Source organism: Corapipo altera, unplaced genomic scaffold (genome assembly GCF_003945725.1).
Source record: "Corapipo altera isolate COAL_440 unplaced genomic scaffold, ASM394572v1 45, whole genome shotgun sequence".
In the NCBI taxonomy this organism is placed as follows: Eukaryota; Metazoa; Chordata; class Aves; order Passeriformes; family Pipridae; genus Corapipo; species Corapipo altera.
The window spans coordinates 279,531-306,515 of NW_020884877.1; the positions used below are offsets into that span (position 1 = coordinate 279,531).

General features: G+C 44.0%; 1 protein-coding gene across 36 annotated transcripts in view; it reads left to right on the forward strand.

Moving 5' to 3' along the window:
- MAP2 (microtubule associated protein 2) overlaps positions 1–26,985 on the forward strand; it is a 216,624-nt gene that overhangs the window by 124,454 nt on the left and 65,185 nt on the right. For all 36 annotated transcript variants that reach the window (XM_027637526.1, XM_027637544.1, XM_027637545.1 and 33 more), the window contains one exon: positions 22,113–22,398. In XM_027637526.1, coding sequence (XP_027493327.1) covers positions 22,137–22,398 — 262 coding nt within the window. In that variant the 5' untranslated portion in view covers positions 22,113–22,136. The remainder of the gene's footprint in view (positions 1–22,112; positions 22,399–26,985) is intronic.

Genomic DNA, 26,985 nt, shown 5'->3' on the forward strand with positions numbered 1-26,985 from the left:
TGAGGTGATAGGTGGGAGCTTAGAATCTTCTGTCAGACATGATAGAAATTGGCCAGTTTGATTCACAGTTATGGATATGGACAGACACAGCAGACAGGCAGAGACAGGAAGCCAGAGCACAAACAGAATGAGACAATTAGGGACCAAATGTTTTTGAGTTGCTTGTACTTTCACATGTCTTCAGCTGAGGTAACACGGCAGAATCAAAGCAGAGTGTTTACAATACTGGTTCAATGTCAGGGAGAAATTTTAAGGACCTGTTATGTAGTTGTGGAGTCAGCTTGGTATTGGCAATTTGGTACATACCTTGTGATTTATGTTTTCTGAAATGAATTTTGGCACTATGTTGTGTCACATTTTTAATTCCTACCAAAGGCAGTTCTTGGTAAAAGTATTTTTAGAAATGAGCATCCATCAGAAGAAGAAATGCAGCAAGTTTTATATAGATCCCTGGAGGAATGATGTAGGAAGTGTTATGGAGATTCTGTGAAGGACTTAAGTAATTTAGATACAACCCAGTTGGTCAGGCCAACAGCCCTATGGAGTTGAAATAAGAATCTGCATTTTCATTTGTTTTTCTGCTCACAACAACAGCAGGGACTCCTTAATGTAGTTTGTGGGCTGCAACCTTCATCAGAGACTTCACCCCATATTTTAAACTGTGGATATTCTTGGTAGTCCTGGCTTACCATCGAGAGTTTTTAAGAGCTCAAGGTCCCTTTCAGCAGCACTGGGGGTCTGAGCTGAGCTCTAGGCATGCAAGTACCAGAGCTGTTAGACAGCCTGAGCTCAGGGCTGCCTCTGTTCCCCAGAGCTGTCAAGCACACATGTCCCAGGTGCCTCTGCTTTCTCAGTGTGCTCTGGAAGTCACTCAGGCTCTGATGTCATTGGCCAGTGACTCCTTTTGGGTCTTCTTTTGTGACTTAAAGTTTGTTGTGCTGCCTCCAGGCGGATGCTGTCTCTGATAAATGTCCTTTCCTGGGCAAAACTTTCTGAAATCTGGAAGCAGAGGTTTTGGTTGGAAGCCAGAGCATCCTTGCACATATGGGAAGAGACAGCCCTTGCCCTGGAGGGTTTTTGGCATAAATAGGCAAGTTATAGACAGGATGAATATTATAATCCATGTTTTACAGCTGGGAGAACTGAGGTACGGGCTCATTTATTCATAAGTTCAAGGTCATGGTGACAGGTGAACAGCAGGGACCTGGACTAATTCTGGTCTTGAACCTCAGTGACTTAACCATAAAACTGTTCTGCCTTTCAGAAGACTCTTGTGATTTAGGAATATCTGCATTACACCACAGTTGTAGGAGGAAGAAAACCTCTTTTTGAGTGAGATAATCTTGAAGGCACTTACATGAGTGTGTGAAATTCTTCATCCCTTGGTCAATTTTAGCAAATTCTATGCAGCTAATGCCTAATAGAAGAAGATAAATTGCCAGCAAATAATAAATTAACAATAATCCAGCGAAGAGGTGAGGCAGTCACAGTCTCAGCAGCCAACAGGGAAATCTATTTAAAGTGTCTTATAATTTCTAATGTTATTAATCTCCTGGAAAGTCTATGTCTATGAAGGGTAAGCCAAGCTTTTTCTTAAACACAGAAAAGTTTTGTTCTTAGTCGCTGGGAGGTTTGGATGATTGTAAGCATTCCTCTTCCTCTCTTTGGGAGCATGATCCCAGATTCGCTGCCATTAGCAGAAAGAAAGAGAGAAGGAAAGGAGGGGGGAAAAATAGAAAACGATGCGTTTTTTCCTATAGTTTTTTCTATTATTATTTTTTCTATAATTGTATTAAATTATGCCAAAAGAACCAAGAGGCTGTCTGAGCTGCTCCTGCTGGCCTAGACTGGCACATCCACAGCATTGTGGGCCCTAGGTGTGGAAGCTGGTTCTATAGGGCTCAGCCATGGCTGCTGTAATTCTGGTTGCTCTGTACGTCCCACCTCAGCCCTCTTCCCACATATCTCATTGAGCCAAGTTCAAACAAGTACACTTGTATTTTTTTGCATGGCTCTGAGAGCGCCTCTGGTGTCATTGAAAGAGGTTTGTGCCTCCCCCAGCATAGGTAGTACCATTTCCCAATCCAGCCTGTGCAATTCAGGCGGGACATCACCATCTTTCATGGTGTCCGCTGCTTCTGGTTCATGGATTTGTCCCCTCCTCTAGCGGAATCCTTTATCATCTGCAATGCTTAACTCGTATAGCTGAAGCGCACACATTGTGCACACGTTCAGAATGGAGAGACCAGCTGCTAATGTCGTGTAAAGATGTAGGTGAAGAACTGGGAGACCTGCCTGCTCTACTGAAGTTATATCAAAGGTCTGTTTTTTTCCCCTTCTTTCAACCTAGTTTACGTTTCCCTCTTGAGAAGATAGTAGCCAGGGTTTCTGGCACAGTCCTGCCATCTCTCTCTCTGGCTGATAGATATTTCCCCTTGGGGCTGATGGATTTGAAGTCTAAGGATGCCTCATGCTTTGGCACAGGCAGTGCCTTCGAGAGGGAGATTGATCTTTCATGGGGAAGTTCACTGTTCTCACCTGGGATGGGATACAGTCTAGCCAGTCTCTTAATTACAATTGTTTCCCTTCTGTGGAGGAGTAGATATGTCTGTTCTAAGAGAGCTGTGTGACATGACTCCTTGAGTAAGTAGCTAGTAAGTTGTTCTGATTAGAGGTGTGGGCCTCTTCCCTTTTTGTGGCCCACCACTGGCTGCATGGCATTCCTAGTCTGCATCAACTGTAGCATTTAACATGTACACTGCTGAACAAGCTGTTTTGTGTGGTTTGTTACTGGCTTTTAATTCAGCCACAGTGCTAATTACCTGCTTTGAAGTGGCTGCAGGCTTGGTCTGCCTGTTCTGCAAACTCTGGATCCTAGTCAGACTGCAGTAATGCAGTGTCCATGGCCATTAATCCAAAGATCAGACTGTAAATTAAAAGATAAAAAAAAAAAGACAAGAAACCTAGATGATACAGTGCTAACATTTGAGCTTCTAGAAATATATATACATAAAAATCAGTGTAAATTTATAAAGCTAGCAAATTGATAAGATGGAGGGGGGAAAAAGCAGTGTTTCATAGCCTTATCTCAGATACCACCAAAAAAATTCTTGTCCTGAGTGGCTCTCAGGAGCCCCCACCTTGCACATACATGTAATTCTCTGGTTTTCGAAACAAGCCTTGTAACATGGTGCAGGACATGTATGTGTGCTTTATCTTCCTTGAATGGAATATTGTGTAATAGTACTGGGCAACAATTGTACTGTCAGCTAAATTTTTTCCAGAATAAAGTATTCAGCAAAATATATCTAACTGGGCATCTCTGCTGCCTCTTACTGCAGAAGGTTGTGGAGCTTGTGAAAATGCTGCAATGCAGCAAGTGTACTACCACTGATTAAAAGTAGATTTTTTTTGGCTTTGTTGTTGTTTTTCCCCCCTTCTGCAAGCTTGTGGGTGGCATTTTAATCAAGTTCTCATGGTAACAAACTTAATGTAAAAGCACCAAAGCCTACAAAATTAGGCTTTTTTCTGTATGTGCTTGAGGTGGGTGTTCAAGTCATTACAACTGCAGTGATGCTGGTTATTTCAGGGTTTCTGGTGCAGAGATGACAAGGAAGTAAAATGGAAGGAGGTGTTGCTAAATGCAGAAAATGTTCATCATCTTTTTACCAGGTTCTGTTGTTGTCCTTTCTGTAAAGAGGGTGCAATTAAAGTAATGTATAATGTACTCCTTATATTGCTATTTCATTCTTTTAGATGTATTCTGGCGTCACAGTTGTGTCATGTTTGTAATTCCTGAGGGAGTCAGTTTTTTTGACTGACGTTTTGATTCACCATTGCAAACGTGAACCCCCATCAAAACACACATGAAAATGTATGAGGAACTGCGGAGTGCTCTGTGGATTTATCCTGTATTTCTGCATGGAGGAAGATTTGCAGAGAAAAGCAGGAAGAAGGGGTTAAAATGAAATTGTGAAGGATCTGAATTGAATGCTTCACCTTCTGTTAATGGGTTGATCTTGTAAACACCACATGGCTAAGACATACTAACTCATGGGAATCAGTTGATTGTGGCTGGTGCTTTGCCTCGTGTCATGTTCAGTTGTGTTTGATGCTGTATTGCACTTAATGGATTTATACTGCCATGTATTTGCAGTCCTGCAGATAGGCAGTGACCGAGGGAATGCAGGTTGGTAATTCTGGGGGTGCCAGAAAATGTAAGATACAGCTCACTCAGCTGCTGAGAAAAAAATTGATTTGCAATGAGAAAATGTACTGGATATTTCCAGCTCTTAGATACATGAAGTTCCAGTGATTTGTTTGGGTTTTTTTTTACTACAGCCTGCTTACAGGATATGAACAGTGAAGGATTGAACACTGTAACACCCCACCCCAAATATCCTTGAGTAGCTTACCTGCTGAAGAACTACAGCATTGTCTCAGGAGCTGTACATTGGTGATCTACCAGCATAGACATGCCTGGCTCGGTCAGCAGGACCAAGCCCATACCTTCAGAAAAGTCATGAAAGTAGGATTGCCAGTAAGACAGAATGCTGCACTTAGGGGTTGGGGAAGGACAGAGGCATCTTGGCTACGGGGAAGAAAGCTCTCCTTTTCTCTCTGGCTTTCCACACAGGTATTGATCTGCTTTGCAGCAAGGCTGCACTGCTCTGCTCTTCCTCCTTCTCAAGAACATGTTGGGTGCTTAGACTTTTTCCTGCCAAGAGACTGGTTATTTTTTTAGTGTATAAAAGTCCATTTGCACCGTTTCCTATCTAATTTAACCTTGCATAAACACTTCACAATGATTTGCAGAGTTGGGATAATCCAGGAACCTTAATGTATTTCCTAGCATAGCTACAGCACTGGGCTTTGCTGCTGCCCCTGTTTTTATGATCTTGTGTCTTCCTTGTTTGACAGTTCCTGAAATGGAAAAATAAATGTTGGGAATTAAGTTGCAATGAATTTTTTTATCAAGATTTTGAAGAAAAGGTGGAGTGAGAATTGTTTTAGTGCCATGCAGAGTATTTTCCCTGACCGTTTTTGATACCACTGACTTAGAACTGGTCTGGGAATCTGAGCAGAAGACTGTGAGCTCGTTCCGCACCTTTCTGGCTGCAGGAGATTGATCTGGCATGATAAAGAGAGCATTGTTCAGTGTTCATAAGTTTCCTTGTTGACTTTGGAAATCTTTCACATTAAGAACTCTTGGGATTTTGAACAGGTAAACCAGAAGAGAAAGCAGTAGAATGTCACAAGCCAAAGAAAATAGAGCCACATTGGGTTTCATACCCAATTGGGAAAAAAGACAGCAATGAAGCATTAGCTATATGGAGAGAACTGATTATACAGTAACTTCCTGTCACCTTTGAGTTCATTTAGTATTGATAGAAAGAAACCTTCTGTTTAAAAACATGTCTCAGTAGTAATTTCTTGCTCTGGTACAGGGAAGAATACCTCCCATATTTCAGAAGCTGCAAGTGGTTATGAGCAATGCTCCTTGGAAGCTGAACACCAAAATGAAGTGCAATGCCTTCTTCAAAGCAGCATATCATTTGAATAGGTGATGTTTGAAACATCAGCCATATCTTTTAAATGGTAATTTTCTGTGCTTGATCGTGGGATTTATGTCACAAATAATGATATGGATATTGTAGTCTTTATTAGCCTGATGTTAACAATACCCACTTCACAAGTAAAGCCCTCTAAACTGCTCAGAAATTTGAAGAAAATTGAAATGTGTTGAGGACTGCAAAAATTTGCTGCAAGAAAAATCTCTTGACTTTTTTAATATTCACAGAAAACACTGACAAAGCACCAGAGTAAATCCTGTCTGAAAATCTCTGCCGATTGGTATGCATACAGCAGGGTTTGATCCCAGCAGTGCTTCAGGAAAAGGAGCTTGTAGGATTTCATTCTTCTAGTTTGTGCTGCAGCCTTCCTCATGAAAAGTGATTCAAACTGGAAACAGCTAAAAGGACAGCAGCAGAGTCCTTCCTTTTATAATATGCAAGTACTGTGTTAAAAAAAAAAAAAGTGTTTTTCATAATTTCTTTGTTCTTGACAGTGCATATGCAGGGTACCTACCCAGTGATGCTGGAAAATACCTCAATACTGTACCCTGGAAAAATGCCCCCAAATGCCAGCCTAGCCTAATGCAGTTCAGAAATTGGGTGTGCAATGGGAGGAAACTTTGACAATCCATGAACTGTTCAGGAATTCTCAATGTCTGAACCAGTGTTTTCATCTGTGAGGATTTGGCACTGTCCTTACAGGTGTTTCAGAGGTTGGTGTGATGCAGGACATGGCCTGGATGCCAAGGCACTTCTCATTTTCTTGTGGAGGGGAAAAAAGAGGAGTGAGACTGAAGGAGGACACACTGGTACGGGGACAGTTTGTATGCTACTGTTTCTGCATGGGTACATTCTTCACAGTTCTACAGGGGTGCCCAACATTTGATGTAGGGACTATTTTGTTCCACATCGTTGTAAGGTAGAACACACGCAGGTATCTTCCCCATGAATGCCAAGGCAGTGGAAAGGGTTCAAAAAGGGGTTTATTTTGAAGGCAAAGACATTAAAACTTACAAACTTCTCAGCACTGCCGGGCAGTACCAGGCCTGAGGGAAAGGCAAACCTCCTGTTTGCTCCTGGGCATTATCAGTGCCGCCCCCCCCCGACTCTCCCAGGCCACAGCAGCCCTGTAGCATTTCTGTAAAACATTATCTCTCTCCTCTCACATATCAGAGAGAGAGGCTGAAAATTTCTCTTGCTATGAGGAGGGGAGAGAGAGAAAGAATTGAAACTGCCTTTGAGAAAGAGTTATCTTTTAGGCAGAAAGCCTTCCGAAGTGAAAACTCTGTCTCCAGCAGCAGCAGGAGTTTGGCCAGGAATAGAGCCCGGATTTGAGTGGCAGGCAGCTCTCTGCTGATGAAGAGGGTATAGCAAAGCCTTTGAGGTGCCTTTGTTGGAAGCTGTTATGGTTTTCCCTGACTGAACCTGTACTTTCTTTCAGGGGATACAAAGAAGACTTGTCTGCCTCTAGAAAAGTTTTTGCAGGTCTTTTTACACCTTGTACTTTAAATCAGACCATTAGACCTGCAGTACTTACCATCACTATGGATACAGCAATCCTGCCTGCTGGTGCATGTCTCAGCATAGCATGCACATCCAGTCACCCATTTTCTGGTCAGGATCTTATAGGTGAGGCTGCCAGCTAAGGTAGCTTGATACTTTCCTTTATTAGACCCTGTTTCTATTAATGCTTTGCCAAACTTTTTGTGGCTTAGGCTGCAATTTTCCTCTCTGGCAGTCAGGCTCAGGTTGTGCTCTTATGTGTATGTGTTGGCCCAAGCTTTTCCTGGAGCAAGGCTGCCTTCCCTGGCTTGAGGAAGCCAGGTTTGCTGTTTTAACTCAAGATCTTGTCTGTGAAATTCTTTGGTGACCTTGATGTTGAGACGGGAACAACATATCTTTTGAAAGTGTGTTGTCAGGAGAGACTTGCTGGAGCCTCTGCAGCTTCCAACCTCCCTGAGCCTGACCAGCCCAAAACATGTCATACCATATCTCTGTGAGTGGGGGGGAAAAAAAGAATTATTTCCCTCTCCTTTGCTTATAGTCTCTGGGAGAGGAGAAGGAAGTCCACGCTTTCAAATGCAGAGGCAACCAAAGTTAGAAAATACGAACTAGAACTTGTGGAAGCAGGGAGTCAGGGGCAGAAGAGACAAATCTGATAAAAAAATGCATGGGGGAAAGGTGGGGATGGGAAAGCAGTGAGATGGAGGCAAGTTGTAGAGAGGGACTGGATGAGAGAGAAGGCCAGGAAAGAAAACTGGAAGTTGATGGAGGAATGGGAATGAGGAAGCTACTGCTTGGGATGCAAACTGCAGGAGAGGACCTAGAAGTGGACCTTGGTACAAGGAAGATAAAACCTGCAAAGTCTGAAGTGGTGAAAGCTGTAGTCTGGACAGCAAACATGGACAGGCCCTGGGTGAGGGACTGAAGCCCACAGGGGCAAGGGCTGGACTGGGCAGCTGATGCAGTAGAGACTGGGATAATCTAGGCAGGGAGAATGGGAAGAACAAAATATGTTTGTGGAGAGAGGCAGTAGCTTAGTACATATGCAGATGGAGACCCAGTTAGGATTATGCAGTCATCTCTCATTTCTTTCACAGCCAAACTCCTGAGGTGTAACCTTGCAACCTTAATGTATGTGTGATAGATGTTGCCACACCTCTAGACAAAATCTGATTTGTGACAGTTACTTCTTTTTCTCTTTTTGTATTTTTGGCAATCTTCAGTATGCTCTGTCAACAAATACAGAACAAAACTTTCCATTCTTAAACAAGTAAAGTTCAGTCTTTCCCCCCATGGTGTGGGGCGGCCCAGTTCTAGTTCCATTTCCATCTGAGGAACCATTTCCGACGGCTTAAGTGGATGGGGGGGGACTCCAGCACCAGGGGTTTCTTCAGGTCCTGAGCCTGGAGGAGAGAGGTGCTCTCCCCTCTCTCCACCCACGTGGCCCCATGGCAGGCACAGAGACAGCACACCGGCGTGGAGAGAGGAGGCAAGAGGGAGTTTATTGTTGGAGGGGTTACATTTATAGGCCTAGGAGGATTCACAGAGTAACCAATTACAGGTTGCAGGAAGGGGTTAACAACCAATAGGAAGGGGTTAAAAGGACCTTAGGACATCTTCCCAGGATATTCCTGCATGGGAGACAATAGTCCTTCACAGGGGGTGGTGGGAAGAAGAAAGCATGAGTTAGCAAAGAGACTACAAAAAGCCATTTTGAAACATGTTTAAACCACAGTTTTCTCATATACTGCAGATTTCCTGCCACAGTTCAGCACTATCCAGATGTGTATATTTAGGTGGCTCCCATGGCTGGATTTTGTTGCTGCCAGATAGACAGTGATTTATTCTGTAAGTTTTGTACCCTGAGCTTTCAGCAATATACTACTTTTCATCCTGAAGCCTGGCAGAAGTCTAGCAGTAATAATTAGCAAGCCATAAAAATCGACCTGATTTGTGGGAACCACTGAAGGATGCAAGGAGACATTGCTGTTCAAGGAGTTAGGAACAAAAGCGCGTGGTTACTGACCCAGTCATGTCAGACCTAAATTTTGAGGGAATTCCCAAGTGATAAGTGTTCTGCAGTCTGAATACTGCCTATTCAGTCAACCCTTCTAGCAGAGTGAATGAATCATCTTTTCAATCAGAGACAGCCCCTCTGGGTCAGTCGAGGTCAGTGGTGGGGCATATGTTTCAGGCTGCTTGCCCTAAATGAAAAAGAAAACATACAAGACTTTGCTTATGCTGTTACAGCTTTGAGCATCTCATCTATAAAACATTTACATACACTATCTCCTCAGACTTCCTACAAGTGGCAGCTCTGGATACATAACCAGGTCCTTCTGGAAGGGCCATCTGTCTTCCTTGCTGCTCCTGTGCTTTTCCTCTTCAGCATCATCCCTACCCCAGAACACCTTTCTCAGCTGATCTTCCTGTTGATGTCCCCCACCTAATCATCAGCTCAGTGTCACCAAATTTTTAGCTTGAGGTGATCAGGTTGATTCCACAGAACAGTTGAAAATGGGCACCCCCTTTCTTCCTGTGGTGAACCAGCCCCATGCAAGTGGTGAGGTGTGGTTTACACAGCCTGTCCTCGCTGCATCAGCAGAAGGATATGGAACAGCACGTGTCTGGGATGTAAAGTCTTTCAGTTAGAAACTCATCAGACCAGCAAAGCTGTTTCATTTGCTAGTCTGGCTGAATGATAGGTGCTTTTCATCACAGGGCAGTACAGTCTATGTCATACAGTGTATTTTCATTAGAGTTTGTTAAACATTGTGATGCTCAGAGTGGGGATGTGACATTCCATCACACTTGATGGAAAATGGTTTCCTTTAAAAATGAATGACAGCAAACCACACAATTATTTAAAGTCAATATTAAAATAGCATCTAAGACCTCTAATCCACGTTATATATGCATATTATTTATGTGGTAAAAACATTGCTTTTCCCGAAAAGGCTCTCAGATCGAGAAACCATGGGAAAATTAATGAAAGAAAAATTCAGTGGTTGGCTTTTGAAGCTAGGTAAACTTCTATCATACCACCACCTCCTGCACTGTGTAATTCCCTACAGTGGGAAGAACCACTAATTACTTGCAGGGAGCCTGCCACCAGCGAGGTCTGTTTGATACACTGTAGCTCTTTGTGGGGAGAGGGATTATTTGTTTTCTCCGTTTATCTTCTCCCTGCACACCTGCATGTATTTTTATAAACATATATCCCATTCCCTTCTTTCCCAGGAGGAAGAGCCTTAGCATGTCTAGTCATTCCTCGCACAGAAGCTTCTCCAAATCTTTTATCATCCTCTTTGAGCTCTCTGCACCTTTTCCAGGTCTACTTTACTTCGTTTGTTATTAATAATTAATGCTTTCAGGCATCGTAAACCAACCAACATCAGCATTAGTGCTGTTGAAAGACTGTTTTGCTGTTGCAAAAGTACAGAGGAATTCAAGATGAATCATAAGTTGGATCCTGGGTACCTCTCAAAAAAGACATCAGAAGCACCCGAACACGTGTGAATTCTCTGTGTCCATCAATACTCTGCATGACCTGTTGTGCCTGTTGTGCTTTTTGTGTCTTGTCCGTTTAATGGAAATTTCTGATGGCAGTCCATGGAAGGACACAGGTTGCTTCCCTTGTCCAGAAAGGCATCTTGGGGGTATCTTCTGTATGCAGTGCTACTACTGGAAAGCATGATGATCTGGATCCTCACAGGCATGTAGGCACCTGGCTGCCTTGGAAATCATGAGCTCTGTGTCACCGGGTACAGACTGTGCATTGAGAACATGCTGATGTGAGACTGAAGGTCTGTAGAGCTTCTCGCCTCTGCATGTGGAGCAGCCTGTGCTGGCCACTGCTTGTGGCAGGAGTCTACACTGGATGGTTTGATTGAAGATGGCAAATCCTCGCTTCCCTCCTTCCCCCTGGTTGTCTCTCTGTACTGAAATGACACACACTCTGCCCCGTGGCTTGGGTTTTTCCCAGACTTTTCCTCAGTTACTGAATTTGTTCATCAGTCACATCTTATCATTCTTGACATGCACTTTCTTCATCCAATGCAACTTTCTTACCCTTCCCTACTCCTTGGCCCTGGGCTTGTTCCACTCTTCCCACAAACTCACTCTTCATTTTATCCAAGAAGAATGCCACTGACTTCACATACGTAACGTCAGCCCCTTGGCACAGGGTGGGAAGAAAAGGGATGACAGCAGAACAAGGTTAAACCCGACCTGTAACAAGAATCCGGTAGTTGGATGCACTCATGGGAGCTTGGGAATGAAACGAGTCTCTAAAATAGGTCTTTGCTGTGACAACAAGTCCTGCAATTAAGATTTCAGAAAGGCTGAATGACTCAATGAGTTGATTCCTCCTCACACTTCAGGTACCTTAATTTTCTTAATTCAAAAACCCAAGGAATTAAAATTTAAACTTTAAAATGTCACTATAGTTAAAATACAAGATGGGGCATGTAAATTCCTCTTTCTATTTCAGTGCACATCCCAAGAACTGCATTGAAACCCTTTTGAAGGAAAATCTTCCTCTGAAAGCAAGGGGTGGAAAACTGGCTCCTGTGGCTTCAGGTTCCATCGATTCTGTCTTCCCTGCCCTCCTGTCCCTATGCCTGAACAGTCTGGAGGAGTGGTTGCCTGCTTTGTTTTCTCTTGTAGGTTGGCTGAGTAAAGATTTGGCAGGGTGAAGCTACGACATGATAAAATTATATCCCAAATATTGTGATTTTACTGTCTAGAGCATTTAGAACACAAAAGATTTCTGGATATTCTCATTTCTAGAGAGGGAGGGGTTATTTTATTTGCCTGGATATACAGTCATGGGTCATACAAGTGGGTTGCTCAGTGTGAGTGGACAGCATATTTTTAAGTCATACAAGCATAAGGGTATATTTAATTTAGAAGAAGTCCTTTATTTATAACATCGTTGATTAGAAAATACTATGAAGGGATGAAATAATCCCACCGCTTCTGCCCAAGGTTTTGCAGCCCAACAGTCACTGCTCAGGCATTCCCTAGGAAAGAAAGTTCTAGCACTAGCTAATCTACGCCAAGTTTGCTGTAAATACAGAAGCAGCCTGTGTTTGCAAATAACCTCTTTCCCAATCGCTTTTCCAGTCCTTTGTCTCCTTATTAGTATTTATTTATTTACAGTTTGAAGTTTTGTGTTGCATCTGAAAGCACTGACTCCTCTTGGCTGTCAGAGGCTCTTGGGAACCTGCTCTAAGGTTTCCTGACCGTGAAACCGAGAGTCAAAGGTGCTGAAGTGAGTCTGGGTGGAGGGACCTCGGCACAAGCTTTCTTCTGTCTGATGCTCTTTTTCAGCATGAATAAACAATGCTTCTGCTAGACAGTAAGATGCTTCTGCTGTGTGCCTGGCATGGTTGCCTGGTGTGTCTGCGTGTTATGAAGTGGAGCTAAAAACACTCAGCAAAGGAATAACCTCCTGCCCTTGATCCGGGGAGGAAACTTTTTTCATGGGTACAAGAAGTTTTACCTAGACAAGCTGGAGCAGCACATGGCCTTGAAGATCCCTTCCTGTTACCATCTCCATACTTCATTTTAGCATGAGCATCCTTATGGTGCTTGTTCAGTTGTGGAATAATTGACTTTGTTCCTTTACTTCAGCATGTGGAAGGACAGAATTAAGAGAATTAAGATAGGATTACAGCTGTATCAGGAAGTCTATCCCTGGAGTTCCTGAGCTGCCTGTTTTTATGTTGGTTTGTGGCCCTCCCTGGAGAGGGTGCAGAGAGCTGTATTCCATATTTTTGCTGTAGGCTGATTCTCCTGCATTTATTTATAGGAAAGAATCTGCCAGAAATTAGCCCAGGACATGCTTTTTACCAATTGTAGTAGCTGACATGATCCCAAAGATAGGATCTGGGTAAGATGATGGTGTAGCAGGGATTGAATTAATTTCCAAAGGTAGGTAAGACATTTGAAAAAAATTAAAAAATGCAGATGCATTTGTAGAGGCAGCATTTTTTTTCTAATTAAAAGCTCACTGAATAAAGCTAAGATCATGTGTAAATGTGTCATGCTAGATGAGATCTCAGTGAAACTGGAAGAAATAAGGGATGTGAAAGTAATTCATGTATGCAGAGAAGGGAAAGACACACCAGTGTAGTTAAAGTGCTTACTTTGGATAAGTGAGATTTTGTTGTGTGAGTTTTTGCTTAACCAAACAAGTTTGTAGCACCTCTGCTGGATGGTCCAGGCAGAGTGGCTCTACTGCAGTTTACAAGAGCAAAGCCCTGTCCTACATGGAGAATATGCAAGTAACATATTAGCATAATTAATTAATTCCTCACTACTAATGTGAACTGTCACCCTTTATGGATTCTCCTGAGAAAAGAGATGCAACATCAAATCAATGTGTCTTAGCAAGGTCAGCGTGGGGGAAAAAAAACCCTGCAAAATATCTCTGCAGCCTTTTCATGGGTTCTCTTTACCAGACCCTGTCCAAAGACAGGTGCTGATCAGTGTGACTTCAGAGCAAAACAAGCACATGGCTGTGTGACCCCTTTGCAACAGCTGTGGCAAACATACAGTTTGGCTGGCACTTCTTCAAACAGCAGGCTTGAAGATATGAGTCTGAGAATTAGAAGATCATAAACTGTGTCATGTGCTGTCATCACCTTCTGTACCTGTGCAATAAATAAGCAGGAGATGACTTTGTCACAGCTGCTTATAAGCACTAAAAATTATAATTGAAGTGGCAGCAGGGAGGGGGACCGAGCATTCAATGTTTGTTTTTGTTTGCCAGCCAAGGTTTGTTTCTGACAAGGTTTCAGCTGGCCAAACTCATGAAACATTGGCAGCATTGACAGTGCTTTTAGTGTGACATATTTGTATTTCCAGTAGTTCTGCCTTTTTTCCTCGTAGTCTGCAATGACTATATTGTGTTCTATATTTCTTCCCTGACTGATGGAGACTTTTCCACCTTAAGTAGTATTTTGAGCACCCTTGTCTTATGTAGCCTATCCTCCAGCTCAGCTGTGGTGCTGTCATGGATCTTCAGCCATCTTTTTGGCAAGGTTTGAAGTGACTGTGGTAAGAGGGAAATACGAAATAAAAAAAGTTTCTTCTTTTAGAGTCAGGTTTCCTGGGTGCTCTCCTTTACCCTTCAAGATCATCTCTTTAAGCTGAAGGTTTCCTCTGTTCTTCTTAGCTTTTTGAAAAATTATTTATTATTTTTAATAAGTGAGGCAAATCTTTTATAATTACTTTGGTACCAAAAAAACAGACTGTGAAAGTACAAATAAGGACTGAGTTGTTGAGTGTTTATTTCATTATAGACTTGAAAATCTCCAAAGTTTACCATGTAGAAAGGTTTAATTTCCAGTTAGATTATTGCAGTGATTTGAAAGGCAAGGGGGTTAGGAGAGGAAAGCTGTGCAGACGGTGATGAAGTATTTGAATGGGGAAAGATCCATCGCTTACTGTGCCCTCCCTGAGCAATCCTGCAAAATTCCCCCTTAAAAGCCCCAAGAGGGCCACAGTTTTTAACATTTGCCAGTCTGATCACATTCCAAATAACTTTCTCTGTTTGTTCATGGTGGTTTTTTATGTGCCTTATGCATTGGGGGTTAAAAAGCTGATATAGCCACAAGTGTTGGTGAATCTTTGTCAGGATTGAAGCCAGGGCCTTGGCACGGGTCATTTAGATGTCTGCTGATGGCAGCGGAGCCTCCTATTTCAGACAAGCTTGCCAGCTGCAATCCCTTCTCTGAAGTGCATGAGGGGGGCTCACAGTGCCCATTTGAAATTGTGCTTGATGGAAAAATCAATGCAGTGTGTCTGACTCTGAGGTGCTCCCCTGGGAGCAACCCTCTTCTTGTTCAGGGCTTGTTTCAGTGAGTCCTGTGGGAACAAAAGGCTCTACTGAGAAATTTGGAAGCTGCCACGAAATGTCCTGGCTTCCTGGCTGCACTCCTTCCATCCTTCAGCCCCTCTAGCTCCCCGAGGCAGGAGAGATCTCAGATAGGATTGAGCAGGAACTGCCTTCTCTCTTTACTGATCGGAAGATGAGGCTGTCATGATGCCTCATCTTAAAATGTGCAGAAAGACTGTGTGCGATTTTATCCAGAGACAGTCATGTCTCTTTCTGTGGGCACCTGCACTGACTGTTACAGCTTCTTTAATGCTTTTGCCATCCTTATTGTGGACCAAATTTATTGGTAACAAGTTTTTGCCTTATTTCATGTGTTCAGACATCACTTAGAGTTGTCATGGTGCTGTTGTTATGGTTACCAACTCCTTCACTGGCTAAAATGCCTTTCCCTTCTCCTGCGGGAAGCAGTTATGATTATGATGGATGGGGGGGGGGTGGGGTGAGGGTGCTTGATGGCCAGTAAATGGTGTAAAAATGCAGCTTTGGGGATAGAAACAGTTTGACAAAAAGGGGTGGTGTTGGAGCAGGGCGAGGTGTACAGGGATTCTTTTTAGCTAGAAGTGAGCTCTACAGTAGAGAGTTTTATTGGGATTTTTCAGTCAGAAGCTGCCAGGGCCATGATTTTGCCATTGCAAGAGAGAAAGGCCCCCAGTTTAACATTTCTGGGGTTTGAGCAAGTTGATGTGATCCCTGGGCATGGGAGTGAGAACAGCCCTCCATGCTGGGCAACCACGTCTCTTGGAGGGGAGCATCCAATGGCAGGTCAGCTCAGGTGTGCCCTGCTTTTCAGCAGCCCAGAAAAATGAACACCTTCCCCAGGGGGGAAGGAGTAACAACTGAAAGGTTCATTCTCGTACCTGTTCTGTGTTTTGCAGTGGAATGAACGTGCCTCCTACCAACGGAAATGCACTGGGTGCTGCATCTCATTCCTCTTGTCCAGCACCCAGGTGCTCTAGCTGGCTGAGCAGGGTTTGTAACTCGGCACAGAGCAGGAGTCTTGGTGAGATTCACACTTCTCCCAGTGAAAGCATTCCCCCTCATCAGGAGCTGTGCGGCTTCTGCAGCAGGGTGACCCTTTCCACCCTTCTGCCTCCGCTGGTGCCCAGCCCAGTCACATGGAACTCCATGAGGGCTTAAAGTCTCTGCTGTCAGAGGGCTGGACACTATGCAGGAAGGATTGGAGGACTCATCTCTGCTGTGCCAGTGCTGCAGGTCTGATCCATTGCTCCCAAGGCTGCAGCCATCCCTTGTTCTCGGATCTGGCAGGGATGCAGATTGTAGTAAATTTTCTTTGCCTTCCCACAGTGAGCCTCCTTTGTTCAGCCTCTGGTCCAGGCACCATCTATTGTTTTTCATCCATTTCATAATCCAAGGTACAATCAAAAGGATTGTCCACAAAGAATATGTGGCTATTGACTAACTGTTTGCAGTGTGGAAATGGAAAAGCCTTTAAAACCCACCAAACATGAACACAAGTGCAAGGAGATGAACGCTGCCTGCATTTTTAATGAATACAAGGTAGTATTTAAAGGGGATAGTTAGTCTTGCTTATATTGTCAAGAAAGAGGGATCTAGCAGCAAGCTAATAACTCAAGCAGTGGGCAAGGAAGAAATAAATCATATTTGTTATAAAGCATCAGAGAAACTTGTTCATCCTTTATGAGGCTTGAGAGGTGAAGTGGCTCCCATGGAGAGAATGTATAGTTCTTCCTAATAATACACCATATTACTAGAATTACAGCACTTAGACATTTAGTATCAAGTGTAACTTTCATTGTGGCTTCTGGACCATGACTGAGCATTCTAAGAGGGAAGCTAACATGGTCCCTGTCAGATACCAGCAGACTTTCTCCCTATCCATGCTCTGTTCTGTCAAGCTTTTTGATCAGTGTGAAGCACACTGCTCACATCTGGAAATAATCTCATTAATGTGAGAGAAGATGCAAGTTAGCTGAAATGAAGGAATGAAATGTGTTTGGAAGGCTCTCTATGTGCTCATAGCATCTGAAATTAGCCTTCATGTTTGGTTAATATGTGGAGAGTCCATGAAGAAAATAGCACTGGTAGGTTTTGGGTACTCCATACTACTGGCTGAGCGTTTTGATGGTGGCAGGAGGTTATTGGAATTTTTCCATCGAGATTTCCCACCTGCTGTCTCTTCTTGTTTCTATTCCAGCCTCCATGCCTACCGGCTTTCCTGGGCTCTTCTAAAAGTTGTCAGTAAGTTAAATTTACTGGCAGATTCCCTTAGGACCTTTTAATCCATAGTGCATGATATTTAATATTCAGATCCATTATCCCATTTTGCCAGTTGGTGGACATCAAGTTTTCTTGGTTGTGTTATTTAGCAGTATAAGTTAGATTGCACCCTATTTGTGTATAGTGTAACTCATTTTGAAGACATCTTGATTTCTTCTTAAATTCAAAAATTTATGAACACTTCACCTCCTGATTTTCTTTTCTCTGAAAGAAACTCTCTGAATTTCTCAAATTTATTTTTTTAAAAAATCTCTTTAGGCTGTCTCACTGAGGAGTTTTGGAAGCCCTGGGTAATTGAGGTCTTGCTAGTGACGCATCTGCACCCCAGCCTGCATCCATGGAGCAATCCCCTCCCTCTCCTGGCTCTCGACTTGGGAACAGGGAAACTGTGTCAGTGCTATGGGGCATCTGAGCTCAATAGTCCTCTGGGGAAGCAAGATTTGGTCCTGAAGCCATACAGGGGCCAGATCCGCTCTCCTCCCCTCTCCTTCCCACTGAGCTCAGGATCTGGCCATGCCCCCTACCAGCGTTTGTTTTTCTTTTTTGAGGAGTATGTTATGTTGTCCCTCCCTTCAGGAACCTCCAGTGTTCATCTTTCCCCTGAACTGGAATTGTAGCTCTTCCTCTGTGTGTCCAGGTGGCTGTTTCTCTTAGTTCATGAATTAGCTTCCCTGAAATCAAATAGCCTCATTTCCATGGAAGAGGGCTCACAGATACAATAGCAGGTAAAAAACATGGCTTGAAGCAGGAGGGCGGGCTATTTGCAAAATCCCTCAGTATTGGCCTGTTGTCTTAAAAAGTGGAATTTGTAGAAAATTAATTCGTTATATGCAAAGGCAATGTTAATATAATGTTAAGATTATTCTGCAAGATGTACCTCTGAAATACACAGGAGGACAGCTAGCATGACAGGACGTATAAATCAGCATTATCTTGGGTTTTGCATATATGGCCTAAAGCTGTATTACTGTGGGTGATTTGCTGTGCATGGAGTTCAAAGCATTCAGGCTTGGTTCAACCCAGCCACAGCAGCGGGACCTGGTGTCACATTAAAGAGCTTATGGATTAATAAATATGTGGAGGGTGTCTGAAAAAGTTGGATCACATATCCCTCCCGAGGTTTGTCCCTCTGTGTTAATTCTAAGTTAAGTAATTTCTGTCTCTGTACAGTTCCCAAATGGCTGAAAAAGCTGAGGGGATTAATTTTTACCATTATTTCTGCTCCAGGTTATTAGTTCAGAAGCCAAGATGTCCAGTTTCGGATCCAAAGTGCTGTCCCCTCAGTGCACTGCCTGAGTTACAGGTACATGAACTTAACAGTGAGGTATCTCATCGCTGCTGATGCCAGTAGAGCATGACCTGTCTGGACAGGGAATGGCCAGGGTGCCTCCTCCATGTCAATCTGGACGAGGAAAGCCTTTTGGGAAGGGCTGTTCATGGCCCACAGATGTGGGTCGGTGTCACTGTGTGGTTTGTGGTGCTCAACAGCACCTGCTCGATCCCTCTGGAAGGAGGGGGCATTTCCCACCCCACTCCTACTGATTTGCACAGCTGACTTTGATCAGGCTTCAAGGTGAGGAGCATCCTGAGGGGGGAGTGTTACCACAGTCCCATGCCATGTGCCCAACACATCCTGCCCTGGGACATACTGGCACGGTGTGGCGAGGATGGCTTTGGAGTAAGGGACTGTGCTGGGGTGTGGGTGCAGGCAAGGCTGGTGCTGCCTGTGAGCTCTGCTACCCTTCCTGCTGTGGTCCAGCACCTGCCTCAGCCAGCTGAGGTGACAGGCAAACATACTGGTGAGACTGCTGCTCTGTATTCCCTGATAATGAGGATCTGCTGTAAAGGGTAGGGAAGAAATGCTCATAAAGGTACAAATTCATTTTAACTAAGCAACATGACATTTTAGAGGACTGAATGTCCCTTCTTTTCTGATTTTTTTTTTAAAGCCTTCATTGCAGTTTATGCAAAGAGTAAGAAAATCATAGTAGAAAGAGGAACTTATAGCTTCCATGAAGTACAGTGTTTCTGTAGATTGTCCAAACTATTCCAGGTTACTTATTGCATACCTCTCACTATTTAAATTCTGCTATATTATCTGTCCACTCTTGGTGTTTCTGTATCGATATTTAAATTATCAAATTAATTTCATTCCATGGTAAGCTAATGAAATGACAGAAAACCCCTCACCTGAATGGTGCAAAGCACACCCATGTATTCTGGATTTGGACACGAGCTGTGGATGAATCAGGCCATACAGCAGATAGTCACTGCTAAGTTGTTGAGTACAAAGATGCAGTGTGTGACTCACTCGCTGTGTCTCTACTACCATTATAAACTCTGAGAGCACTTGATGAATAACAGGGAGTCAAGAATGAATTCATCCATGTTTCACTCTAACCATCTATTATAAATACTGAGCCAAATTCTGCCTCCAGATACACACAGTTCCCATTGAAGTCTGCCCACTGTATTTATTTTTAAAGATAAAAGCACTTCTGTTACTTTCACAGGGGACTTCTGTGGCACAGTCCATTGTGAGGATGTGAATATCCTTCCTCAAGAGCTTCAAGTCAATCAGGGAGTGTCTGCCTGGAACCAGGAAGGGTACTTCAGGGATAATAGCCTCCAAACTGTGGTGGTGGGATATAACCGTTACATTTGCCCCAGTGATTTTCAGAACAACATTCCCCACACTTGGCTCTTGCATAATGCTCCCTGTCCCTGCTGCAGCTCTGGGCTCCTCTCATGGGTGACCCAGGGACAGAACTGCTGAAGCTGATGGGCAGGTTTATCCTGCTCCTGGGGCTTGCTGTCAATCACACTTGGGTTGGTGAGGGAAGCTTTGAGTTAGGGCTTGGGTTTTTTGTTTGTTTGGGTTTTGGGTTTTTTTGTGTGTTTGTTTTTTTTTTTTTCCCCTGAGCTTCCTCAAGGGACATAAATGAGAATGTCTCATTTTTTTTCCCAGAACAGGCTCTGTTCTGTCCTCAGATCCCAGATGTTGGTGGCTTTGGATGTGTGCTACTCATTCCTAGTCAAAGGGAGACATTTGTCCCATGGCCTCATGTTTTGGGAAGGCTCTGATCAGCAAATATTCTCTAGTGTCATGTAGTAAACAGACCTAGATGCAGAGGGTACGTAGGAGAGGGTATTTGCTCAGCTCAGACTCTGTCCTTCATAATAACACCATCAGCTTTCCTGGTATGATGTTAGATGGCTGCTTTAAGGCTCTGGCTGTACATGCGGAATATCTCACTGATGAATGTCCCATTGGGATAAAGGATGTGGGGAAGGCAAAGGGGTGTGGAGCATGTTTACTCTTTCTGTGATTGATTGAGCCATGTCTCCTTGCTTTGTGATACTGCTTGGCCCACTGTTTTCATTACAGCTCAGAGCAAGTTTCACCTGCTTCTGCAGTCCTAATGCAGGTAGTTATTCCCAGGGAATGGGGCTGGGCCAGGGTGAGAGCAGGCAAAGCTATGCTTCCCGAAACAATATGATCTCACCAGGAGGCAAAAGAATTTAGTCCTTTTTGGTATGGAACTACAGTTTGAGTCGCATATTGTGAATGACATCTAATTTTTGTGATTCACCGTGTTTTGTTTTGGGGTTTTTTTAAAGTTAAAGTAGCTTTGGAAGCCATTATTATTAAATAACAATACCTGATCAGAAAGGTTTGAGTTATCACTTGTGAATGATTCTCTGGCAAATAACAATAGCTTTTTCTTATGTTCAGAGGTTTTCTGCAAACTGACCCGACTTTGTGGATAAATGTCTGCAGAATATGTGCAGTATCCAGTTTGTACCTTCTTTTCTAGACTGCTCAGCCTCTGCGATAACGTGGCTGGTTGACTGCGTTCAGCTGATTTCTTTTATGTGTTTTTCTTCTCCCAGGAAAAAGAGAGGTAGCAAGTGCTTTTGGAAAAGGCATGCTGGTTTTCACTTTGAAGTAGCTAGCTCAGGGCAAGCCTTCCTGTCCTCCGCAGAGGTTATCTTATCATCAAAACACAGATGGATTTATTGCCTTACTAGGTTTGCATATTGAGGAGCTATTGCTACGTTTATCTGCGAGGAGTATCCAAAGCCTGTCGCTTGTGCAGTGACTTCTTTTCCTGGCTTGGATAAATGAGAGCTAATGAACAGGAATGAAATATATGTGAAGCAGCAAATAATGATTAGTTTTGTTTGTGTATAAATACTGATAGTCATAAGAGAATGCAAATGCTTATGTGAGAAAAAACCGTTCCCCACAAAAAGGGAGTGAGTGTGAATGTTCACAAAACAGCAAGTAAGAGGGGATGTAAACAGGGTCAATCAGCACATATATTCAGGAACCCAGTGCATGTTCTCAACGTGGCTTCTGTCCTGGGAAGTGGCAGATTGCTCGTGCTGCAGAGGACACGTTGCCTTGTCCTTCTGTGCTTGACGAGCACCCGCCCTCTGCAACTGCAACACCAGCTTCACTTCTTTTAGCAGTTGCAGTGTTCTTCCCTTCATTGCCCCAGGAAGGTATCGTTGCACTGTGATGACAGATTCACTTCTTGTTAAGTGGGTCGACGTTTGACTGTAATTAATGAGTTCAGACCAGATTAACGACAGCCCTTGAGAAACTGGGGCTAATAATTGCAAGGCATACGAGAGTCAGGGTGGACTTGATCCATAATTTTTACTGCTGGTGGTTTCTTTTGGGCTTAAATTATTTCACTATTGACTTGGACAAACACACAGAGTCACTTCTGCATTTAAACTCTCCCTTATCTGCAGGACACGAATTTACCAGGAGCACTGCTAGTAACATGACTGTGTTGCACCTGGTCCCTGCCTGCTGGTCACCCCCCTGGAGCTGATCTCTCCTGCTCATGTCATTACAGGCCAAGCGGTGAAGGCAAGGAACCATGGCAGAGGATAGGAAGGACGAAGCCAAGGCACCGCACTGGACTTCAGGTCAGCTAACAGAGGCTTCTTCACACCCACATTCACCTGAAATTAAGGATCAGGGTGGTTCAGGTGCTGGACTGGTCAGAAGTGCCAATGGATTTCCCTATCGAGAGGATGAGGAGCTGAGACTGGGCGGCCACGAGCAGCTGGGGACGTATGCTCAGACCAAAGAGAACGGGATCAACGGGGAGCTGTCGGCAGGGGACAGGGAGACCGCAGGTAATGCACCTTGATGCCCTGCTGCAGAACACGGGGCTCTGCACACCACAGGATATTTCTCCAGAGGGAAACATTAGGTGGAGCCAAGTGTGTGCAGAGGCTTGGGGGAGTTGGCATGAGGGAGCATGTGCTTTGGAAGGGCACTAGCTCTTCACAGTAAGGGCTGCATCTTCACCTAGGCTTGCACAGCTTGTATCCTTACCCAGGATCCTGGGCAGGACTCTGAGAAGGCTTCAGGAAAGGCATAACAGTGCCTTTGTCCATCTTGGTCAATGGGACAGGATCGTCTCTCTAGGGATGAGAGAACAGACTGGTGTAGACCAGCTGCTCAGCTCCTCTGGGCTAGGAGGGAGTAGGAGACTGCCCAGCTGTCGTGTATTTGTGAGTGCATGAAGGATGGATTCTGGTACTGCTCACAAGTAACACCACCTTCTTGAAACCACATACTATTTGCAGAATAATGCATTGCTCAGTCTCACCGGGAGCACCACAATTCAGCGTCAGCATTTATTCATCCTTGCCTAGTCATGTCTCACTAGATTCTCACTGGGACTTTGTCTATTTGTAAGCTATTTGAGTTTTTTGGGATGCAGCTTGTTATTTGCAGAAATAAAAGACAAGTGTGACTGTGTCAAAATGAAATATGCAAAGCAAGTTTCCTGTTTTAGAAGTAAATACTAATTCTCTCCGTGCAGAGTTCCCACTTTAAACCCCAAATGCACAGTGAAAGAATTTCTCTTGTACAGACACAACTGCCCTTGATGCATCCATTCATGCATGCTAAAGAGATCTTTCTAGCAGTGTTTTTTAGCTGTTGACAGCATTTGGTGATGCTATGCATAATTTCTCAGCAGCTGAAGAATTTTAAGGCTCTTGGACCCTATAGTCATTTCATAAGCAACTGTGCTGGAAGTGGAGATCTCTGTTAAAAGTCGATGAGTTTAGATTTAAAATCTTTTCTTGTGGATAGCCAAAATTTGAAAGCCAAAGGTAGAAGAAATCCTGTGTGAGGTTTCAGGTGAACATACTGTTGATGACTGGGGATAATAACAAGGCCTTGTCTATGTGCTGTAACCCAACTTTATGCTCAGCAAATAAGCAAGAGAGGTAAGATGCTGCAATTCTTAGGGGTTGATGTGAGCCAGGGGAGGATCGAGTGCATTTATCATCTTTGCCACGAATTTTTCACACAATATGGACAAATCCCCTCATACATGCACAGAAGTGGGAATAGCTTTACAAGATGAAGAGAAATTTCCTATCCATAGAAAGGGAGGAGAGGAATGCTCTTCTCAGGCTCTCTCAAGCTCAGGTTCTGAGTGATGCTCAGAGAGAGATCTGAGCATTTAATGAAGTTTGCAGCTAACAGGTGAGAGGAGGCAGGAAGCCACTACTGGCCATCAGTGGGCATTATAGTAGTGTATTTTCACATTGCTTTTTGAGGCAAGTGGTTAAACAGCAGAACAAGACAAAATGAGGCAGTATGAGGTCTAGGGCAGGCAGCAGGACTGGGGACACACACTTGCCAAGGGAACAAGATTACTCTTGATCTGGGTAAAATTTGCTTCAGCCACCACTTTGTGGCCTCATTTCCTCCTCCCCTGCTTTTTTCTCACTATCTGATCAGATGGCAAGATCTCTGGTGCAGGGACTTACTGTCAATACATACAGCTTTTGTTTGAATATAGACTATCTCCTGGCATCTTTGTACTTGAGCAGCAGAAAAGTCCCTAGAACTGCTTGCCTTCCTGCATGAATTCCTAGCTCTCTGGAAACTTGTGCATTGCACACTCACACATTGGCTAAGTCCACATTTAATGAATGCAGTGTAAACCATCTTAGGATACTTAAGATATATTTTGAATAATTTTTCTCTTTTTGAAGGAGAAACCTGTAGTGATAGAAGTGATAGTAGTGAAGAAGGGACCAAAGCATGTATTGCCACTTCACAGTAGTATTTACTAGCTGGATGTGCTCAATGCCTTGTGAAGCCAGATGTTTAGATTTTTGGTGTTTGATTGAGAATTTGATCATGAAATGAAGATTGTCATTCACCACCACATTCAGTCTTCTTTGCTGTGTTAGTCTACTTGCAAATTTTAATTGCAGTGGGGTGTTGTATCAGGAAGGGTTTTTAAATACCACTCTGTCACACATAATTGTCAATAACGTGAATCATTTAATCATTGTAGTGGCTTACTGACTCCAAACAGCTGAGAAGAAAATGCGCAGGAAGCCGAGGTTGATGGAGATAACTAAGCCAAACTGTGGGTTCGAGTGGATTTACAGGGATTTTATTTTCCCTGGTGCAAGTCCAACAGTGTAACCTAGGAAAATCTTTGGCTTCTCAGCCTTCATGTCAGAGTCCATAAATCTCCAGCAGCTGCAACAACCAGCTCATGCACAGCAGAGCGCTGTTTCAGGGGTTGTGTTTCCCAGGCAGCCATCCATCACCACGTCCCTGGTACACCTCACCTGAGAAAGGTCTCCAGCACCTGACTGACCCAGGAGCTGGGATTTAGCCACAAAATGGGCTTCTCCTAGGGAGAGGTATTCTGCAATAGTCCCTTCAGGGCACAGCAAAGCAGCAGGACACCCATTTGCAGGGAAATCGGAGGGCTGCGTGTTAAGGGAAAGGTTAGAGTCAGGCCACCAAGACTAAGGCACCTTATGCCAACACTAATGCAGAGGCACGGGGTGGTAATGGGGGAGGAAGTAACAGTTCTTGCCAAAACACATCCAACCCATCACTGCAAGTGACATTTTTAGTTTTGCACAGTTAAAATTTGCCTCTCTGTGTGTATGTGTCTCTCTCTTGGGCATCTGTCTAAGAGTTACTGAGTCTGACCTCAATTTTTGGAATCCTCTGAATCTGGCTGTTGTGTTGCCTGTGATTGATCTGTCTCAGTATCGTGCTGGTAATGGCTGCATTATGGAGACACATCAATGCCCTCCTTTAAAATGGGCCGATGGGAACGTGGGAGAGTGCACAGCACTGTGGACAGGGCAGCCTCAGGGCCTGATCCGGCAGCCACCAAAGTCAAAGAGAGTAGATTGGTTTTTTTGGCATAGCACACAGAGTCTGTTAGGGATGTGATATAAGTAAGGGCAGTAAAGCAGTTATTCCTTTTTATATGCATTTGTGCATACACATTTCTGTATATACTTGGGCTGCCCTTGGCAGACCAGCTCAGCCCTTTGCCTCTGCCAGCCACAAGTCCCCTGCTGTTCCTGCCATGCTCCTAAAGACACCTTGCCTTCGATGCACTCTGCAGCATCCCACAGCCCAAGACTCACCGAGTTTACAATGTGCTCTTCCTGGTACGTGCCTGTCCATGTCCCTTCTCACTTGCATACACACAGCATCTTTGATGAGGATTCTGGAATTATTGAGAGTAGAGGATGAGATCTGTAGGTTTTGTCAAGCCAAACCTTTTCATGTCATGTGAGATGCATGCTGCAAAGGGGGCGTGATAGTGTAATCCTCAGAAACTCACTCTGAAGTGGGCTGACAGGGAAAGCTCTGGGTTGAACCCCATGGTAGAGCACAGGATGTACTAGACTTGTAATGAAACACGAGAGTGGCAGCCTTTTCTTTGCTTACGGTGAAGTCATGGTCAGCTAACTGGGAGGAAGCAGTGAGAAGCAATATAGATGCATTGCAGTGTGCATCTGCACTGCTCTGGGAACCAGCAATTCAACACAATCCATCTTATTTGAATTGCAGGGAACATCAAGCTGCAAAGGTTTGTGGTTTTACACTTAAAATGCATCTGTTTTTTCTTTTCAGTAATGTAGTGACTAACCTGTCAAATTTATGTAATTAGGGACAAAAGTAGTTAGATGCATTGTGAACCCTCTTCTACAATATGTCTTTATGTACAGTGACTCAACTGATTAAGTGCTTTCTTCATTATATGGCAAACTCAGGTTTGTAATCAGAGGGGGCTTGGATTGCCCGCACAGTTATTTGATGAATTATTTTTTTGACAGATGAAGGGCAAGCATTTCCAAAAATCCTTTACCAGAACCTCAGGACAGTGTCTGTGTCCTGGTGTCAGACAATGTTCAGGACAGTAACATGTCCTACCAGAGTGGCAAACTGAGCCCTTCATTAATTGGCAGGGTACCCAAACTATGTGGGATGCAAAGAGGCTGTAGAAAACTGTAGCTGGCTTCCTGACACAGCACAGCAGATGCAGGTTGAGCTCTCCTGACTCTTGAGTCATGGGAAAGGTGGGTGAGAGGGAGCCTGTAACAGATCCACCCGAGAGGCTTGGATTTTTGGTGGCTGGGGGAACCCAGAGACTGGTGTGTGTTAGACTGTGAGTGAAACAGAAATAGGGGGAGCCCTAAACCTATGAGAAGGAATGAAGAAGTGGCAGTACTGAGCTGAGGGAGGAGTAAGGGACTGAGGAATTTGGGGGAGCATACTCATCAGCAGGAGAGCTGAGAGAGGTGAAGGGCTGAGAGCTGCTGAGGTGAAACCTGTGAGGGAGCAAAGTGGGGGCAGGAACTGGCAGGGAAAAAAGGAAAAACTTGGAAGATGAGGTAAGGACAATAGAGGTTCACTTTTATTTGTTCATC